Source organism: Macaca thibetana, chromosome 7, assembly GCF_024542745.1.
Source record: "Macaca thibetana thibetana isolate TM-01 chromosome 7, ASM2454274v1, whole genome shotgun sequence".
Lineage (NCBI taxonomy): Eukaryota > Metazoa > Chordata > Mammalia > Primates > Cercopithecidae > Macaca > Macaca thibetana.
Genome location: NC_065584.1, coordinates 2,207,541 through 2,228,313, shown reverse-complemented (window position 1 = coordinate 2,228,313; position 20,773 = coordinate 2,207,541). Strand labels below are relative to the sequence as shown.

General features: G+C 54.4%; 3 protein-coding genes across 9 annotated transcripts in view; 2 read left to right on the top strand and 1 right to left on the bottom strand.

Moving 5' to 3' along the window:
- Positions 1 to 16,908, top strand: part of BTBD6 (BTB domain containing 6) — a 60,038-nt gene extending 43,130 nt beyond the window's left edge. The window contains exons 2-6 of one of the 2 annotated variants that reach the window (XM_050796988.1): positions 14,371 to 14,391; positions 14,613 to 14,916; positions 14,994 to 15,084; positions 15,192 to 15,310; positions 15,474 to 16,908. In XM_050796988.1, coding sequence (XP_050652945.1) covers positions 14,702 to 14,916; positions 14,994 to 15,084; positions 15,192 to 15,310; positions 15,474 to 16,506 — 1,458 coding nt within the window. In that variant the 5' untranslated portion in view covers positions 14,371 to 14,391; positions 14,613 to 14,701 and the 3' untranslated portion in view covers positions 16,507 to 16,908. The other variant, XM_050796987.1, reaches the window with a different exon arrangement.
- The window catches only part of PACS2 (phosphofurin acidic cluster sorting protein 2), a 421,633-nt gene that overhangs the window by 251,117 nt on the left and 149,743 nt on the right, over positions 1 to 20,773 (top strand). The window lies entirely within an intron of this gene.
- Positions 1 to 20,773, bottom strand: part of BRF1 (BRF1 RNA polymerase III transcription initiation factor subunit) — an 81,659-nt gene that overhangs the window by 17,196 nt on the left and 43,690 nt on the right. For 4 of the 6 annotated variants that reach the window (XM_050796976.1, XM_050796977.1, XM_050796978.1 and 1 more), the window contains 6 exons: positions 18,485 to 18,557; positions 7,047 to 7,196; positions 5,774 to 5,867; positions 2,814 to 2,940; positions 2,464 to 2,503; positions 2,282 to 2,374 (listed from right to left, as the gene is read on the bottom strand). In XM_050796976.1, the coding sequence (XP_050652933.1) occupies positions 2,282 to 2,374; positions 2,464 to 2,503; positions 2,814 to 2,940; positions 5,774 to 5,867; positions 7,047 to 7,196; positions 18,485 to 18,557 (577 nt within the window). The other 2 variants (XM_050796980.1, XM_050796979.1) reach the window with 2 other exon arrangements.

Below are 20,773 nucleotides of genomic sequence, written 5' to 3'. Positions count from 1 at the left end.
AATATAAAATTCCTGGCTAGCACTGAGTCCTGGAGGGGTCCCCATGGTGAGGAATGGCTCCTTGGGGGAAAGCACCTGATCCCCAGAGAGCAGACGTCAGTGAGTAATGACCTCTGGACAGTGCAGCCTCTTAGAAACCCCTCCCCGGGCAAGTGGGCCCAGGCCGCAGGTGCCAGGAGCCTTGGGGGCTCCAGCTGCCACATTCCCTGGACGTGCACATTCCCCAGACTGTTGGCTCTGCCCCAAAAGTACCTCCAGAGTTTGACCAGGCTGGGCCAGGTCTCTCACCCTGGGTTCCTGCAACAGCCTCCCCACCACCTGCCTCTGCCCTCAGGCCCTCTCATGGCTCCTACTACCCCCAAGTGAAAAAACACAGTACAGAATACTAATCAAAAATAAAATTCGAAGCCCCACACCAACCAAATGGATCCCTTCTCTTGACCAAAGAGATTTCAAAGAAACCCGAAAAACTAGTTCAGACCACGATGGGAAGCGGGGGCGGGGTCAGACATGCCTCATTATACCCTCTTACACCCCCTCCCTTTGGAGTTCAGGAGCAGCTCATCAGCATTAACATCCGATGAGAGAGATCCGATGATTGACCAAACAGACCTTGTAGCAACAGATACCAAATTCCAACCTGACTCTAGTATAGCATCAATGACAGGTAGCAGGCCCTGAAAGAAATCAAAATACTTTACCCCAAAATATCTTTGACATATTTTGAAATGGCTCTGCAAAGCTGTCTTTTGCAGTGGAAACTCACATTCTTTTTTTTTCTTTTTTTTTTTTTTGAGACGGAGTCTCACTCTGTCTCCCAGGCTGGAGTACAGTGGTGCAACCTCGGCCTCCTGGGTTCAAGCGATTCTCCTGCCTCAGCCTCCCAAGTAGCTGGGACTACAGGCATGCGCCACCACGCCCGGCTAATTTTTGTATTTTTAGTAGAGACGGGGTTTCACTATGTTGGCTAAGATGGTCTCAATCTCTTGACCTTGTGATCCGCCTGCCTTAGCCTCCCAAAGTGCTGGGATTACAGGCGTGAGCCACCGCACCTGGCAGGAAACTTACATTCTGTAGAGAATCCCCTTCCCTTTCCAGGTCTTTTTCTGATCCTGAAGAGATTTGCTGAGACTAGCATATTTTAAAGATCTGAATAGGGGCCAGGAGCAGTGGCTCACGCCTGTAATCTTAGCATTTTGGGAGGCCGAGGTGGGCAAATCACGAGGTCAGGAGTTCCGAGACCCGCCTGGCCAACACAGTGAAACCCATCTCTACTAAAAATACAAAAAATTAGCCAGGTGTGGTGGTGTGCGCCTGTACTCCCAGCTACTTGGGAGGCTGAGGCAGGATAATTGCGTGAACCCAGCAGGTGGAGGTTGCAGTGAGCTGAGATTGTGCCATTGCACTCCAGCCCAGGCGACAGGGAGAGACTCTGTCTCAAAAACAAACAAAAAGGTCTGAATAGGAAACATTTGTCCAGGGACGGTGGCTCATTCCTATAATCCCAACACTTTGGGAGGCCGAGGCAGGCAGATCACCTGAGGCCAGGAGTTCAAGGCCAGCCTGGCCATCATGGTAGAACCCTGTCTCTAATAAAAATACAAAAATTACCAGGGCGTGGTGGCGGGTGCCTGTAGTCCCAGCTACTTGGGAGGCTGAGGCTCGAGTCACTTGAACCTGGGAGATGGCAGTTGCAGTGAGCCAAGATCGCACCATTACACTCCAGTCTGGGTCAAAGAGGGAGACTCTGACTCCAGAAAAAAAAAAGGAAACCTTTCCATTTATTGCCTCTAAGGGTGGCCACCTAAAGACTTCATCTATGTAACAAGCACCTTGGTCTCCACAACTCTCTTACCTTAATCTAGACACTTCTTTCTGTTGATTCCGGGTCTTTAGACAATAACTTAACTCTTTCAACCAATTGCCAATCACAAAACCTTTGACTCCACCTGTGACCTATAAGCCCCGCCCACTGCTTTGAGTTGTCCCACCTTTCTGGATCAAACCAATGCACACCTCACAGGAGCCTCTGCAGGGAGGGGATGAGGTGGGGGCAACCTGTACCAACAGCTGGAGTGCCACAGCCCAGCGTGCAGCCTGAGTGTCTGAGGAGGAAGGAAGGTCATGGGGGTAGGCAGCCTCAACCCCAGGGCTGTGCACATAGACCAGAGGGCCCAGGAAGAGTGACAGGAAGGACAAGGTCAAAGGTCAGCTGGTGGGAAAGGTGCCGGCAAGGGGCACACAGACAGGTCTCGAGTTCTGAGGCCAGGGCTGGACTCACCATCTTTCGCCAGGCTGGCCAGGCCCCCCTTGGCCTTTGGCCGGCTGTTTTCTAGTTCAATCTCAATTGCATCCTGGTAACTGGATATTTCACCTGAAGTCGTAAGTTAAAAGCAAAAAGTCAGCACAAAATCAATTTTCCCAACAAAGCAGAAGCATTGTATGGGAAGATCAGTTGGTTACCTTCAACCTCCTCCAGTTTTTTTGACAGAACTTGTTCAAGCTGAAAGGGAACAGGGCGAGAGGCTTCGTGAAGGGAGGCCTGGGTACACAGTGCAGCCTCCGGGGTGCCCTGTGGGCCCCAGGGACCACAGGCCACTGGAACTTAGGGGTACGCAGCGGTGGAGGTGGAGCTATGGGTCTGTGTCCCCTACAGGAAACTGTGGCACTTCCCAGAGTCTGTGCAAGGTGTGTCCTGGAGCCTCGGGCTCTGGCTGGTTACAGCAGTGAAGAGCGGCTATGAGGCTATGGGTGTGCAGCTTCCCTGCAAGGCTGACAAGCCCAGCACAGACAGACGCCAAGGCTGGCACTACCTGCTTCATCCGCAGCTTCCTCTGCCCAGCCGTGTATGAGGGGGGGTCGCACTCCTCCTCCAGGTCGATCTTCATGAACTCATCTATGGTCAGCTGACTGGTGGGGGTGTCTTCAAATTCTGTGAGCCTAAAATGGAGCCGGACATGGGAAATGGAGCTGGCAGCTCTGAAAACGCCGTTTAAAACTGAGCTGCTGGCTTGGCGTGGCTCACACCTGTGATCCCAGCACTTGGGAGCCCAAGGTGGGTGGACTGTTTGAGTCCAGGACTTTGAGATCAGCCTAGGCAACATAGTGAGACTCTGTCTCTACCCAAAAAGAAAAAAAAGTTAGCCAGGTATGGTGGTGCACACCTGCAGTCCCTGCTACTTGGGAGGCTGAGGTCAGGGAGAATCACTTGAGCCCAGGAGGTTGAGGCTGTAATGAGCTGTGATAGCGTCACTGCCCTTTGGCCTGGGCAGCAGAGTGAGACTGTCTCAAAAAATACATAAAAAAATAAAATAAAAGGCCAGGCACTGTGGCTCACGCCTGTAATCCCAGCATGTGGGAGGCCGAAGTGGTAGGATCACCTGAGGTCAGGAGTTCGAGACCAGCCAGGCCAACATGGTGAAACCCCGTCTCTATTAAAAATAGCAAAAATTAGCTGGGCGTGGTGGTGGGAGCCTGTAATCTCGGCTACTTGAGAGGCTGAGGCTGGAGAATCGCTTGAATCCAGGAGGTGGAGGTTGCAGTGAGCTGAGATCGTGCCACTGTACTCCAGCCTGGGCGGCAAGAGCAAAACTCTGTGTCAAAAACATAAAAAATAAAAACAAATGAATGAACTGTGCTTGCCAGGCGTTCCTCCATGGGGCCTGGCAGTCAGGCCTTGCTCCTCGGCACCCAGGTCCCTTCTGGCGGCTTCTCTACCCCCACCTGATCCTGCCCGGACCTCTGTTCACTGGGAGAAAGGCCCACAGGCACCCTTAATCACTCACAGAGGACCCCAATCCTAGGCGGAAGACTCAGAAGGCCTGAAGAGAGGAGGCTGGGCTAGAACCTCAGCACCTGGCAGTCGGGCAGGAAGAGGCCTGCAGGCCTGTGAGCCATGGGGCTCAGTTCTTACGAACGCCTCTACATGCTACACAACCTCCAACATGCTTAATCAAAGGCTTTTTACAGAATCAACAGTCAGATGTTTAAGGTTAAATACTTTCCAGCTGCTTTTGGAAACTGCCACAGGACACGATCTCAGCTGAAAAACAGCAGCCGTGTGTTTAAGATTTGTGATAAATGTCACAGCAGTTACAGGTTGCAGCAACCCCACTGTCACATTTACCTTGCCGAAGTCTATGAAATGGGGCTGCCAGTGCAGGTGAGCTGTGAGGAACCCCAACAAATACCACCCAGCAAAGTGGGGTGCAAAGCCCCGCCCTGCCTGCCTGGCTTGCTGTGCCACTCATTTCAACTGATGCGGGGACCTCTGACGGAACTCCGGCTTCTCACTGGGACAGGGGTCACCTGGGCTTTCAAAGTCCAGGACGGACCACACCAAAAAGGAGATGGACCAGGCTTCTGACATCAAAGACAGCCTCCTGCCTGTTTGTGACTTAGGGCAACTTTACACATCACCCTCCGCCTCAACTTAGAAACACAGGGATCAGGCCAGGCACGGTGGCTCACGCCGGTAATCCCAGCACTTTGGGAGGCCGAGGCAGGTGGATCACGAGGTCACGAGTTCAAGACCAGCATGACCAACATGGTGAAACCGTCTCTACTAAAAAATACAGGCCGGGCGCGGTGGCTCAAGCCTGTAATCCCAGCACTTTGGGAGACCGAGGCAGGTGGATCACGAGGTCAGGAGATCAAGACCATCCTGGCTAACATGGTGAAACCCCGTCTCTACTAAAAATACAGAAAACTAGCCGGGCGTGGTGGCGCACGCCTGTAATCCCAGCTACTCAGGAGGCTGAGGCGGGAGAATCTCTTTTTTTTTTGTTTGTTTTTTTTTTTGTTTTTTTTTTGTTTTTTGAGACGGAGTCTCGCTCTGTCGCCCAGGCTGGAGTGCAGTGGCGCGATCTCGGCTCACTGCAAGCTCCGCCTCCTGGGTTTACGCCATTCTCCTGCCTCAGCCTCCTGAGTAGCTGGGACTACAGGCGCCCGCCACCGCGCCCGGCTAATTTTTTGTATTTTTAGTAGAGACGGGGTTTCACCGTGGTCTCGATCTCCTGACCTTGTGATCCGCCCGCCTCGGCCTCCCAAAGTGCTGGGATTACAGGCGTGAGCCACGGCGCCCGGCCGAGAATCTCTTGTATCCGGGAGGCGGAGGTTGCAGTGAGCCAAGATCGCACCACTGCACTCCAGCCTGGGCGACAGAGCGAGGCTGTCTCTCAAAAAAAAAAAAAAAAAAGGCCGGGCGCGGTGGCTCAAGCCTGTAATCCCAGCACTTTGGGAGGCCGAGATGGGCGGATCACAAGGTCAGGAGATCGAGACCATCCTGGCTAACACAGTGAAACTCCATCTCTACTAAAAAATACAAAAAAAAATAGCCGGGTGGGGTGGCGGGCGCCTGTAGTCCCAGCTACTCGGGAGGCTGAGGCAGGAGAATGGCGCAAACCCGGGAGGCGGAGCTTGCAGTGAGCTGAGATCCAGCCACTGCACTCCAGCCGGGGCGACAGAGCGAGACTCCGTCAAAAAAAAAAAAAAAAAAATAATAATAATAATAATACAGGGATCGGAGGAGGAGGACGCCTCCGCAGGACAGAGCCGGCCTCAGAAGGACTAGCAGGGAACTCTCCGGAGGGAGGCAAGGCAGCCTGCCAGCATGTCCAAGCCATGGTGTGACGGGGGCTGGGCTAGGTCCTGGCCAACAGCCAGGTGGGGTATAGCAGGGTCCTGGGAAGTGGCACCTGCTCCGGCAAGCAGGCCTGAGCTGGACTGACGAAGCGTCTGCGTGGTGCCCATGCCATGAATGAGAGCCCCCTACCTCTTTCGCAGCGTGGACTCACACACTTTGACCACACTGATGACCTCCTTCACAGTCCTCCTGAAGTCATGCATTCTGGCTGCAACTAGGAGTGCTAGAAAGCAACGAGACAGGCCTCGTCAACCACAGCTGGGAATCAGGGCAACAGTGTATCTGTGGCCCAGGAAAACACTGCGGATCCCAGCCAGGGAGATGATGACCTGGGAAGATGTGTCCGTGCCAAGGCAGTGAGATCCTCACTTAGTGTGGCTCATCCTGAACAAGACCCTCTCTATCTTATGGTGGGTGGTGGCTGCATCCCATTCCATTTTCAAATACAAGAATAATTAAAATGAAGGTTTCCGAGAGCTTCACGTAATCCCTCAAAGCAAACAAAATAACTTTAAGATGACTGTGCGGGAAACACAGGTTGTGATGGGAGCTGGGGATTCTGAGGATGCGGAGCCAGGCCAGGCGGGAAAGGGGCGAGGCCACAGCTGGCAGCTGACACAGGTTCACCAAGGCTGCAGTGGGCCCAGAACCTCCAGAGCAAACATGGAGATCATGTGTGCAGATGGAACGGCCTCTCAGGTGCACTGAATTTCATGTGTGCAGATGGAACGGCTTCTCAGGTGGACTGAATTCTGCTGTCAGCAGAGTGCAGGGACGCTGGCACCTAGCCTGCTGGGAAGAGTGGACTCTGTGGGCATGAGGGTGAGGGCCCTGGTGAGGAGCAAGGGCCCTGCCGACCTGGGGCTCCAATTCCAGGGTTGGGGTAGTTGACCAGGCCACAGCCACATCCACCCACCAGCACCAAAGGCAAAGTGAGAGTTTGAGTGACAGCTGGAACCTGGGGGGCCACAGAGGTCCAACTAGAACAACCGCCCAGCTGGGGGTGGGGGATAGTCTGACAGCCCCGTGGCATCCTCATAAGCAACAATCTAGCATCTCAGAGAGGCCACACCACTATCCGCGTCAGGAGCCGGGCCCCACAAGCCCACGGACAGGGATGGCCGTGCAGCCGCAACCCAGATGTAGGCAACCTGGGGTCAGGGCCACTCTGCCCTGAGGGTTCTGCCCCTTATGCCAGGACACACAGAGGCCAACGGGGCAGCCAGGAGGTCCTGGAGGGCTGAGGACCCTGGTGGGCCAGTCCAGTGTCAGCCACAGAAGGCTGGAGGCAGCTCTCAGTGCTCTGCAAACATTTGGCACAGCCCACCAGCACTCAGGCGTCAGGAAAGTGTGACGCCAGGACCCAGGCCAGCATCCCCCAGACGGGCAAGGCCCGCTGTACCTGCTCCGCAGAGGCCCGAGGGGCGCCGGCCTGTGTGCATCCAGTCCCGCTTCATCCTCTGTAGGAGCCTCAGGGCAGTCATGGACACCTCGTGGTTCTTCTCTCCGAATTCCAGTAGGTGCGCAAAGCGCGGAATATACAGGCACGGGTCTGTAGCAGACACGGCGTCTCAGTGCCCGCCTCAATGTGCCATAGCATGTGCACAGGTGGCCCAGACAGCCCAGGGGTGGGGTGACCTGCACTTGTCTTTCCAGGAACCCAGGCCCCCCACCAGTCCCCCTCCCCTGGACAAAGCCTCTCTGATCCTCAGCTGGAGCAGTCATGGCACTGAACCCAGGAGAGCCACTGGCCACCTGCTGCCAACCAGCCTGCTGCAGACACGCTGGGGCCAGGCAGCGTGCCCCTATTGCATGGCTGCCCTGCTCAGGGCACAGAGGGGCTCACACCCAGCAGCCTTCCCTCCAGACCATGCTAACAGCACCACCCCCAACAACGGTCCCGGGACCCTTAGAGCAAGACAGGCGTGGGTTGGGCACACAAGTCGCCAGCCAGCCGGCATCAGCTGACACTCATGGGTGAGAGGAGGACCCACTTCTGGCATCCCTACCAGCATGGCAGTGCCACTGGGGCTGTGTGTGCACACTGAGGTCTGGTGCTGTGCACCTCTGCCAGCACAGCACAGTGCTGCAGGGGATGTGCCTAGAGCAGGACAGGCCGGGTGCTGCACAGCCCGGGCCCTGATCGACTGCATGGACCCAAGCAGCGCTCCCCTACGCCGAGCACGAGGCTGTGATGTGACTCCACAGGGCCCTGCTGTGTCCCACCAGACTCAGGTAGCTATGACTTGCATCCCTTCATACTCATGACGCAGGCCCCCTTTCCAGCTGAGCGTGTCTGTAACACGAAGGATGAATGCTTGAGGTGAAAGATGCCGCATTTACCCTGATGCGATTGTTACACACTGCAGGCAGCATCCAAACACCTCATGTGCCCCATAAACATACGTACCCACTACGCACCCACAACTACAGATAAAAACAAAGGATTTTTGGTGATTCGGCAGCTAAAACAGATATTATTCAGAGAAAAAAACCAAGATAATTTAAAATAACATAATTGCTAAGATTTTTAATAATTTTCAATAAGATAAAATCATCGGAGCTAGAAATAAAAAGAATGATAAAAAATACAGTTATAACCTGGGCGTGGTGGCTCACGCCTATAATCCCAGAACTTTGGGAGGCCAAGGTGGGCAGATCACCTGAGGTCCGGAGTTTGAGACTGGCCTCACCAACATGGAGAAACCCCGTCTTTACTAAAAATACAAAATTTGCAGGGCATGGTGGTACATGCCTCTAGTCCCAGCTACTCAGGAGGCTGAGGCAGGAGAATTGCTTGAATCAGGGAGGTGGAGGTTTCAGTGAGCTGAGATGGCACCATTGCACTCCAGCTTGGGCAACAAGAGCAAAGCTCTGTCTCAAAAAAAAAAAAAAAAAAAAAAAGGATATGCTTATAGACTGGGCAATGTTGAGACGAACTCTATACAAAAATTAAAAAAAAAAATTTGGCCGGGGCTGGGTGCTGTGGCTCACGCCTGTGATCCCAGCACTTTGGGAGATTGAGGCAGGTGGATGGCCTGAGCTCAGGAGATCAAGACCACCCTGGGCAACATGGTGAAACCCTGTCTCAACTAAAATACAAAAAATGAGCTGGGCCCACCTACTTGGGAGGATGAGGCAGGAGAATCGCTTGAACCCAGGAGGCGGAGATTGCAGTGAGCCAAGATCACACCATTGTACTCCAGCCTGGATGACAGAGTGAGACTCCGTCTCAAAAAACAAAGAAACAAACAAACAAAAAATTAGTGGGTGTGAGGCCGGGTGTGATGGCTCACACCTGTAATCCCAGAATTTTGGGAGGCCAAGGCAGGTGGACTGCCTGAGCTTAGGAGTTCCAGACCACCCTAGGCAACATGGTGAAACCCTGTCTCTACTAAAATACAACACACACACACACACACAAATTAGCCAGGTGTGGTGGCGGGCACCTATAGTCCCAGATACTTGAAAGGCTGAGACTCCAGAATTGCTTGAACCTGGGAGGTGGAGGTTACAGTAAGCCAAGATCATGCCACTGCACTCCAGTCTGGGCGACAGAGCAAGACTCTGCCTCCAAAAAAAAAAAAAAAATTAGTGGGTGTGGTCTAGTCCCAGCTACTGAGGAGGCTGAAGCAAGGGGATCACTCGAACCCGGGAAGTCGAGGCTGTAGTGAGCTGTGATTATACCACTGTACTCAGGCCTGGGTGACAGAAAAAAAAAAAAAAAGAAAAAGATGTACTGATGGAGGTGGGACTTTGACACTCATTAATTCTTCAAATAGAAAACTCAGTTCAAAGACACTGGAAAATATATCGACGGCTGGGCATGGTGGCTCACACGTGTAATCCCAGCACTTCGGGAGGCCAAGGAGGGTGGATTACCTGAGGTCAGGAGTTCAAGACCAGCCTGGCCAATACAGTGAAACCCCGTCTCTACTAAAGTAAAGTACAAAAATTAGCTGGGCGTGGCATGGTATGTCCCTGCAGTCATCCCAGGTACTAAGGAGGCTGAGACAGGAGAATTGCTTGAACCTGGGAGGTGGAGGTTGCAAAGAGCCAAGATTGTGCCACTGTACTCCAGCCTAGGCGACAAAGCGAGACTCCATCTCCAAAAAAAAAAAAAAAAAAAAAAAAAAAAAAAAATTCAAGACAAGCCAGGCAGAGTGGCTCATACCTACATTCCTACCTACTTGGAAGGCCGAGGTGGCAGGATTGCTTGAGTCCAGGAGGTCGAGGCTGCATTGAGCCATGACTGTGCCACTGCATTCTAGCCTAGGTGACTGAGACCATGTTTCAAAACAAAAAAGACAAGCAAAAAGCGTGCTTTCAAGACAAATCCGTCAGTGACTAGGGTGGAGGAGAGGCGCTGGGCAGCGGCGGCACTGTGGGCAAACGTGGAGTGGCAGAGTGGCACAGGACAGGCATGAGCATTTCATAATGCAAAGGAAACTATGTGAAGCAGCCTGGAATCTGCAGGTGCACAGTGACAGAGGAAGAATTAAATGAAGGAAAAGCAATGAAACAACCTTCGAAACCACAATAAGCGGAGATTTTAACATGGCTCTCTGAAATTTGACAGACTGATTAGGAAAAAAAGACTAAGGGACAATATAAGACACATCACTATAGGATCAATCTGACAAGGATGTTCTAAATTCTGTACCCCATGGAGTCATTATGCTTTTCCAGTGTCTGTGGGACAGTTATGAAAATGACCAGGTATTACAGAACAAAGAAACTCTCAATACATTTCACACAGGATGTGCCACTTGATCCCAAGTAAAAAAAACCCAAAAAACTAAAAACGAGCAAAAACAAGTAGTCCCCTCACCTCCAAATGCTATTAGAAATTAAAGTACAATCCTTTAGATAACTTTATTAACTTAAGCGCTTTGTATATTTAAGAAAGCAATGGGCCAGGCGTGATGGCTTATGCCTGTAATCCTAGCACTTTGGGAGGCCGAGGTACTTTGATTGTAAGAGGCTAGCACTTTGATTGCCTGAGCTCAGGAGTTCGAAACCAGCCTGGGCAACACAGTGAAACCCTATCTCTACTAAAAAATACAAAAAATTAGCTGGACGTGGTGGCATGCACCTGTAATCCCAGCTACTCGGAGACTGAGACTGAGACAGGAGAATCGCTTGAACCTGTGAGGCAGAGGTTGCAATGAGCTGAGATGGCACCACTGCACTCCAGCCTGGACGACAGAGCAAGACTCCATCTCAAAAATAAATAAATAAAGGAAGCAATGAAATTAATGAACTAAGTCAAATAACAGAAAATTTAAAATTAACAAAATTAATTATTTAAAGTAGGCAAAGGGACTAACAAAGAAAAAGAAGCAAATAAATTACCACTGTCAAGAAAAGAATTAAAAAGTCCAACAGCCAGTAGGGTGCTGACATGAAGACAGACCTACAGACCAACAGGACAGGACAGGACAGAACAGAACGGGGTCAGAAATGACAATGACGGGCAGGTGACTTTCCAAAAGGGTGACAAGAACTTCTTTCACAATGGGGAAAGGATGGTCCCTTCAATAAGCAGCGCTGGGAAAACTGGATATCCACTTGCAAATAAAGATAGGCCCTGACCTTACATCATACACAAAAACTAACTCAAAACCAATTCAAGACCCAAACGCAGACTTGAAACTATAAAACCCGTAGAAGAAAACACAGGCAAAGACTTTATGACATTGGTCTTGGCAAAGATTTCTCGAACATGACACCAAGAACAAGGGCAACAAAAGTAAAAATAGACAAATTGGATAACCTCAAACTAAAAAGTTTCTGCCCAGCAAAGGAATCCATTAACAGAAATGATATCCTAGGGAAGGGAAGAGAATATGTGCAAACCATCTATCTCATAAGGGGTTACCATCCTGAATATACAAAAAACTCCTACAACTCAGGAACAAAACTGATTAAAAATGGGCAAATTGCTCTTTCGTAATCCCAGCTCTTTGGGAGGCTGAGGCACGAGAATCGCTTGAACCTGGAAGGCAGACTTTGCGGTGCACCCTCACCACTGCACTACAGCCTGGGCAACAGAGTGAGACTGTCTCAAAAAAAAAGGTAAAGCCCTTGAACAGACATTTCTCCAAACATGGCATGCAAATGGCCAACAAGCACGAGCAGATGCTCAACATCATTATTTATCAGGGACATGCAAATCAAAACCACATGACACTACCTCATATCCATTAGGATGACCACTATCACAAACAAAAAAGAAAATGGGCCGGGCGCGGTGGCTCAAGCCTGTAATCCCAGCACTTTGGGAGGCCGAGGCGGGTGGATCACGAGGTCAGGAGATCGAGACCATCCTGGCTAACATGGTGAAACCCTGTCTCTACTAAAAATACAAACTAGCCGGGCGCGGTGGCGGGCGCCCGTAGTCCCAGCTACTCAGAGGCTGAGGCGGGAGAATGGCGTGAACCCGGGAGGCGGAGCTTGCAGTGAGCCGAGATTGCGCCACTGCACTCCAGCCTGGGTGACAGAGTGAGACTCGTCTCAAAAAAAAAAAAAAAAAAAAAAAAAAAAAAAAAGAAAATGATGGCTGGGCGTGGTGGCTCACACCTGTAATCCCAGCACTTTGGGAGGCCTAGGCGGTTGGATCACTTGAGGCCAGGAGTTTAAGACCAGCCTGGTCGACAGAGTCTGGCTCTGTCACCCAGGCTGGAGTGCAGTGGTGTGATCTCAGTTCACTGCGACCTCCAACTCCCTGGTTCAAACCATTCTCCTGCCTTGGCCTCCCAAGTAGCTGGGATTACAGACGCCCACCACACCCAGTTAATTTTTGTATTTTTAGTAGAGATGGGGTTTCACCATGTTGGCCAGGCTGGTCTCCTGGCCTCAGGTGATCCGCCCACCTTGGCCTCCCAGAGTGCTGGGATTACAGGCGTGAGCCACCGTGCCTGGCCTACACTGTAACATATTTAAAAATCAGAGTGCAAAGGGTGGCTTCTAAGGATGAGAATTATCATTCACACACTCAACACCACCATGCAGATCAAGACGCTGACTACCTCTGGTGGCTCAGCAGTTCTATCCTGGCACCCCCCAGACCCGAGGCAGCTGTCGCCCAGGTCTTGTGTGTTGCTGTAAGTTATTCCCTCTCACTGCATTCCCCAAATGGACCCACCACAACGTGTTGATCCTTTCTGTTGCTGATGGACATGTAGGCTGTCTCCACTCTGGCCATTTGTATTTCTCCTGGAAACTGCTTATGCCCGTTACCTTTTCCTATGGAAATAGATGGCTGGGACAGAAACCATGGCCACAGCAGCCAGTGTGTCTTTGCCAGTGTGGTCCCACACTATGAAATCGTAGCTGTGGCCTCTCTGGGTGTGTCCTTGGTAGGTGCATCCACACACTTTCTCTTGGGACTTTCTGGACCCTCATGCATGTGCTACGGCTTTCCAAAGGGCTTGGCCCTGCTTGGCCCTGCGGAGTTACACGCCCACCTGCAGCAGGTGACCTCTAGCTGCTCCGTGTTCCACCAACACTGGCGTGACAAGTCTCAAGTTCAGCCGCCTGGGGGCTCGGGCGCCCCATTCCCAGGCGAAATGATGATGTGTGCACTCTGGGTCATTGCATAGTGTCTGTTCACGTCCTTTGCCCGTTTTTTAAAAAACCTGGATTGTCAGCCTTTTCCTTCCTGACTTGTAGTCGCTCATTAATCCTGGAGAGTCTTTTGTTGAAAATACGGCAAATATCTTCCGAAGGGGACTCTTACTACAGGGAACATTTACTACAACTGTAACGACCAGAGACACAGAGCTCCTATTCACTGTTTCGCCCAGGACTGCTGTGATGGGTGCACCCATGACCCAAGCTGCTGGCTGCGTCCTGGGGGCTTTCCTATATATGGGAGTTTTGAAAGTCTGAAGCCTGGAGATCCAGAAGGTTGCATGTGTGTCCTCGGGGAGGAACTCTCCTGACAGCCAGGACTCTGGAGCTTCGTCTGCACGCGAGCTTGGCGTGCACCGGCTGCGCAGACCAAGCCAGGTGACACAGTCTCTGGAGTCTGGTCTCCACATCGGCAAAGCCAGTGCCCACTGTCACGCACCTCCCAAGATTAGCTCCAGGCTGGGAGGCTAGAGGCCCCATAGGGAACGAGCCTGCGACTGCGATCCACAGGCAGAGCCACAGAGGCAGGGCGCACCCTGGGGCCCAAGCTCCAAGGCTGCAGGCCTGGAGCCAGATCCTGACTTGCCCACCCGCCCGCTGTGTGACCTTCAGCACGCGACTAACCTCTCTGTGCCCATTTCCTCGAGGAAAATGCGAGGAAATAGCAGCTCCTGCCCGTGAAAGCCCTCAGAGCAGAGTGGACCGCGCTCTCCGCGAGCGTTTGCTGCTGGCGTCTGCAGTAAGCTAAATCACTAGGCATCCGAACCAACGAGGAAGCCCTACGACCATCCGACAAGCCTCGGCCAGAGGCACAGACTCCGGAATGCAAACGGCCAACAAGCAGGTCCACCTGCGTTCCTAACCAAAAGATCGCTAACTAAAGAACGGGCGCAAGCACCTGCGCATGGCACTGCGGGTCTGGGGGCAGCCGCCTGCCAGAGCCGGGAGCCGCCTTCCACGGTGGCCTCTGCACAGTGCGCGTCTCGCGCCGGTTGCAGGGCACGGAAACTCCAGCAGCTCCCAGGCTGTTGGGCCTGGGGGCGGGGCCGCGCGGCAGCGTCGTCGCGCGGGGCGCGGCCCTGACGCAGCGTGACGCGCCGGCGCCGCGGCGGGTACAGGCTCAGGCGGGCGGGACGGCGCCCCCTGCGGCCGGGCCTGGCCGGGCTGCGCTAGGCTGGGCTCGGGCAGGGTCGCAGGGTCGCAGGGGCGGGGGTGGCAAGGGAGCGGGTGGCAACCCCGCGGGTCGCAGCGCCGCCGCCGCCCATGCTGCTGCCCCTGGCCTGCCTGCATGGCCGCGTTGCTCAGTGCCTGACCTCCCTGCTTTTGCTTGCAGAGCCGCTCCCAAGGCCCCGGCGCGGTGCGAGGGCGCGGGGCGCGGCGTCCACAGGCGCCGAGGCCGCCCCCGCCACCCCGCCCGCGAAGATGGCGGCGGAGCTCTACGCCCCCGCCAGCGCCGCGGCCGCGGACCTCGCCAACAGCAACGCCGGTGCCGCCGTGGGCAGGAAGGCCGGGCCGCGCAGCCCGCCCAGCGCCCCCGCGCCCGCGCCCCCGCCGCCCGCGCCCGCGCCCCCCACACTCGGCAACAACCACCCGGAAAGCCCCGGCTGGCGGTGCTGCCGCCCCACGCTGCGCGAGAGGTGAGCCCGCCCCCCGCGGCCCGCGCACCCGCGCGCGCCCGCGCCCGCGCCCCCAGCCCGTGCCTCTGCCTTTGCAGGAACGCGCTCATGTTTAACAACGAGCTCATGGCCGACGTGCACTTCGTCGTGGGGCCCCCGGGGGCGACCAGGACGGTGCCCGCCCACAAGGTGGGTAGCGGCGACCCCTCCCCTCTCGGAAGGCGTGCCCCGCCTGCCGTGTGGCTGCCCGCAGCCCGCGGGACAGCCAGGCTCACGGCGGCGCTTTCTCCTCCCAGTACGTCCTGGCTGTCGGAAGCTCCGTCTTCTATGCCATGTTCTACGGGGACCTGGCGGAAGTCAAATCTGAAATTCACATTCCCGACGTGGAGCCCGCAGCCTTTCTGATCCTGTTAAAGTAAGTCCACTCTGTACTGGGGAAGGACGGGTGGTTCCGTTCTAGGCGGCCTCCCGTGGCTTCTGAGGGGGAGCACACAGGAGCTGATGGACGACTCTCCCAGGCCCAGCCCCGCAATAGGTGCTTGGGAGCCAGCCCCTGACGCGGGCCTTGCCTCGCCTAGGTACATGTACAGTGATGAGATCGATCTGGAAGCTGACACGGTGCTGGCCACTCTCTACGCTGCTAAGAAGTACATCGTCCCAGCATTGGCAAAAGCTTGTGTCAACTTTCTGGAGACAAGTTTGGAAGCCAAGAACGCCTGTGTCTTGCTGTCCCAGAGCCGGCTGTTTGAGGAGCCTGAGCTGACGCAGCGCTGCTGGGAGGTCATCGATGCACAGGCCGAGATGGCCCTACGGTCCGAAGGCTTCTGTGAGATAGACCGGCAGACGCTGGAGATTATTGTCACTCGGGAGGCCCTCAACACCAAGGAGGCAGTGGTCTTCGAGGCCGTCCTGAACTGGGCCGAGGCAGAGTGCAAGAGGCAGGGGCTGCCAGTCACCCCACGAAACAAGAGGCATGTTTTGGGGCGAGCCCTCTATCTGGTCCGAATTCCAACCATGACCCTAGAGGAGTTTGCCAATGGCGCTGCCCAGTCAGACATCCTGACTCTGGAGGAGACCCACAGCATCTTCCTGTGGTACACGGCCACCAACAAGCCCCGCCTGGACTTCCCCCTGACCAAGAGGAAGGGCCTTGCCCCGCAGAGGTGCCACCGATTCCAGTCTTCTGCCTACCGCAGCAACCAGTGGCGGTACCGCGGGCGCTGTGACAGCATCCAGTTTGCAGTGGACAGAAGGGTATTTATTGCAGGGCTGGGCCTGTATGGGTCCAGCTCTGGGAAGGCTGAGTACAGCGTGAAGATTGAGCTCAAGCGGCTCGGGGTGGTTCTGGCTCAGAACCTGACCAAGTTCATGTCAGACGGATCCAGTAACACCTTCCCGGTCTGGTTTGAACACCCGGTCCAGGTTGAACAAGACACCTTCTACACGGCCAGTGCCGTCCTGGATGGCAGCGAACTCAGCTACTTTGGGCAGGAGGGGATGACAGAAGTGCAGTGCGGAAAGGTGGCCTTCCAGTTCCAGTGCTCCTCGGATAGCACCAACGGGACTGGGGTCCAGGGTGGGCAGATCCCTGAGCTCATCTTCTACGCCTGAGGTGCCCGGGGAGGCTGCAGCAGATCGGCAAGTGAGCGGAGCGGAAGTCAATGTACTAACTGCTCTTAGCCTTGTCTCTCTCTGACATGTAGTCAGCTGAAACTTGATTGTGTAAAGTAGAGGCCTTTTCCACATAGCCAGAGCCCGGGGATCGGAGTCATAGGCATCTCTGGTACACTGGGGTGCACGTCTCAGGTGGAGGAAGATTGAGGGCACAAGGCAGGCCCCAGATCCCCTCCCAGTGGCACCCACGCCACCTGCTTTGAGGGGTTGGATGTTCCTGCCACCTCTTGGATTCTAAGTGGTTCCAAGCTTAACTTGAGACCTTCCCTTCAAATCTAAAATCGGCAAAAAGTCACTTAAAATAGTGGACTTCTGTAATAAAGGTTGCCTAAAATAACACTCATGTGTCAGTAAATGACTACAGTTGTACAGTGGGGTATTCTCTTTCTCATGCAACAGAACAGCTCCCATCCCGAGGAGAAAAGCTGTCATGCTGAACATGCTACGTAGTCTGGAGCAAACTGCACCCCAGTGAAGCCCATCCGTCCCCTGGGTCGCTGGCTGGCTTCCGGGCCACCCTGGGAAACACCAGGTGCCTAGTTGTCTCTATGTCCTAATGTATCACTAGCACCTCAGAGTCCTACCCTATGAACGGACTGTGGGGGGAGCATTCTGCTGGGCCCAGCGTTCTGGATCCCTGGGGACACAGTGTCACTAGCTGTGACACTGCTGCGGGACAGCCTGTTGCAGGAGTGGACTATAGGGTGAAGCAAGCTCTCCCACCCCTTGCCTCTGTCCTCCCACTCTGCACACCCCGTAGGCAGCTGCTTTCTGGAAAACCTGTATGACCCCTGAAAAGAGGGATGGCCCCTCTTGGCACCTGGGAGAGGGCATGGGCCAAGTGTAGAGCCCCAGCCAGCATCCCTCTGCTGCTGCAGCCCACGCTGCTCAGTCCTGTTGGTGACCCAGCCCCACCTGGTGCTTCTCTACCCCAAGGACGTATGCTCCTAGATGCAGACAGGCAAAATAAGAAAGTGGGCTCTAAGCAGGCTGTGGAAAGCAGTCATCTGCTTGGTAAAGAAAGGGTAGGTCAGAACCATCAGGCAGTGAGTGCTGTTCTGATCCTTTCCTTCTAGACTTTTCCACCAGGTTAGATTCTGCATGCATGAACTCTGCTGCTGCCTTGAGGGGGAAACACGACTTACCCTACACCTAACATATATCAAGAAAGGCATACAGGAGCTCCATAAACTCGCACAACACTGGGCACTCAACACAGAACAAAAGTGGCAGAAAAACCACAAAAGAGGGCTGTGGCTGGAAAGCACATCCAGGAGCTGCCCCACTGTCCCCATCTGTCCAGAGGCACCTGGTGCCAGGTGTGTTCCTTAAACCTTGTCCACACAAGATTTTCCCAGCACACAGCGCTTCTGTTTCCCTCTGTCTACACCTTCCTGCACACCTGACAGGCACTGACAATGGGCCTTCTGGTTTTGCAGCAGAAAGCAAGCCCCAGGCCAGGTGCAGTCTCATGCCTGTAATCCCAGCGCTTTGGGAGGCCAAGGCAGGAGGATCACTTGAGCCCAGAAGTTTGAGGCTGCAGTGAGCTATGAACATGCCACTGCACTCCAGCCTGGACAACAGCGAGACTCTGTCTTAGAAAATAAGGCCCCACATTGCTGAGCTCCTAGCAGCTTTAAGAGACATTTCTTACTTTGGGGGGTCCCGTACTTGGACAGGATTTCCCTCTGCTGCTCAAAGGACCCTTTTTTTTTTTATTTTAGTAGAGACGGGGTTTCACCGGGTTAGGCAGGATGGTCTCGATCTCCTGACCTCGTGATCCGCCCGCCTCGGCCTCCCAAAGTGCTGGGATCACAGGCTTGAGCCACGGCGCCCAGCCTGCTCAAAGGACATTTGGCACGCTGGTCCCTACAGCAGCCTGCTGGACACCCCAGCAGCTCACCCAGATGCCTACCTATGGCCGGCGCATTGATGCAGAGCTCTCTGGCCAAGAGAAGAAACGTCTTTCCCAGCACGTACACGTTCACCTGAGATGGAGAGAGCACAACCAGAAACCAACATTGGTATTTAAGGAAATGTTTGCTTTTTTTCTCTTAAAATGCATCTATTGTTCAGTCTTTAAAGACTCCAATGGCCTGTGGAGCAGCCACCCTACACCCGAAAGCCTGGCTGTCCTCCCTCGGCTGCTGGGGCTCCCAGGGCCCTGCCTTCTTCCTCTAGGCCACTGCTTTAGGCCCCGCTGCTGTCTCGCCAATGATGGCATCTGCTTAGAAGAAAACCTGACTGCAAGGTCCCTCCCAGGGCATCATCACACGGTGCACACTGCATTTCATTCACAACCGTGCACCCATGAACACAAAACCTGTCCTGTCCACATGTGCTCCCACCAGCCACCCTCCAGCCCAGATTCCGATGGGCCCAGGGGTCTTGGCCTCAGTCCCCTTGCTGGGATTGAGATCTGTGTCCCTCAGTGACTCCCCTGCCCCCTGCACTGTTCCCACCTTAGGTCCAAATCCACGCAGATCCTGTCACCCCTGCCTTGACCACCTCCCATTGCTCTCTTCCCTGCCATAGGGCAGTGGAGGTGAGGCCCAGACTGAGAGGTGCAACCCCGAGGGCTGGCAGTGATGGGAGCACTGCTGCTTGTCCTCAGCAAAACAAGGACTCCAGCCAGTGTGCAGACCCTGTGCACAGCCCTGCCATGGGCGGAGTACCCCTAGGGAGCCCTGCTGGCTGGGGGAGGATGCTGCTGAGCAATGTCTGCTGGCAGGTGTGGATGAGGTGCAGAGTGGCAAAATCCTGGTCCCTGCGGGAGCCTGCAAGAGTCCTGCCCACCCTTGGCTGTCTTCATCCCAGGCTTGCCCCTGGGGCCCCTGGGCCTCACAGGCTTGGCTAGTCTGGCCCTCTGCCGCTAGCCTCCCCCGAAGAATTCCCTCGCCTGACTGAGCCCGGCTCGTGGGCCCTTAGATAAGTCCCCTTGTCCTGGCACGCCAGTGGCACTTCCAGGTGCTTGCTGACTCTGGGGTACTGGGAGACCTAAGGGACCGAACACAAAGGGGCCTGTCTGCACTAGAGGCAGGAGACAGAGGCAGCACTTTTTGGGGATACTTCTGATCAGGGACCCTGCCCGCTGGGAGGGCTGGGCCCCCACAGCAGCTCCTCCCTGGTCACCTTCCACCCCAGTGGGGCGCAGCTTCCGTCTTCTCCATTATATCCCTGAGAGCTCCATCACAAGGGTTGGTGGCTCACAGAGTGTGCCTTCTGAAGGAATTTCTCCTCCTCACAGTTTCTGGGGGTTCCAGGGATCCCTGGGGTCTGCTCACCAAACTGTGGGGCGTGTGAGCACATGTAGTGTGTGTGTGCATCTGCATGCGGTGTGCAGACATGCATGTGTGTACACATGCATACAATGTGTCTAGGTGTGACTCATGCATGTCACGTGTGAGCGCTCCAGCCCCTGTGCTGGGTCCCCGTCAGGCCCCTGCAACTTGACCGTCCTGATCCCACATCTCTCTTTAAGCCACAGCAGAACCAGATCTGCTGCCGGCCTCTGCCTGCCCACCTCAAACGCCACACCCTCAACCTTGTGTCCCAGAGACACAGGGATCGATGATATCTGAATGCTGCAAGTGAGGAATCTCCAAAGGGAATTTTTAAATGGAAGCATTTAAAAAGCCTTTACATTTAAAAAGTCATGTGTGCAAAACGCATGCAGATTTTTTGTTTTTGTGTGTTTGTCTGTTTTTGAGACAGTCTCACTCTATCGCCCAGGTTGGAGCGCAGTGGCGCGATCTCGGCTCACTGCAAGCTCTGCCTCCCGGGTTCACACCATTCTCCTGCCTCAGCCTCCTGAGTAGTTAGGACTACAGGTGCCCGCCACCACGCCCAGCTAATTTTTTTTTGTATTTTTAGCAGAGATGGGGTTTCACCATGTTAGCCAGGATGGTCTTGATCTCCTGACCTCGTGATCCACCCACCTCAGCCGCCCAAAGTGCTGGGATTACAGGCGTGAGCCACCGCACCCGGCTGCAGTTTTTTGTTTGTTTTCTTGAGACGGAGTTTTGCTCTTGTTGCCCAGGCTGGAGTGCAATGGCGCAATCTCGACTCACTGCAACCTCCGCCTCCAGGGTTCAAGTCATTCTCCTCTCTCAGCCTCCTGAGTAGCTGGGATTATAGGCATCTGCCATGATGCCCAGCTAATTTTTGTATTTTTAGTAGAGACGGGGTTTCACCATGTTGGCCA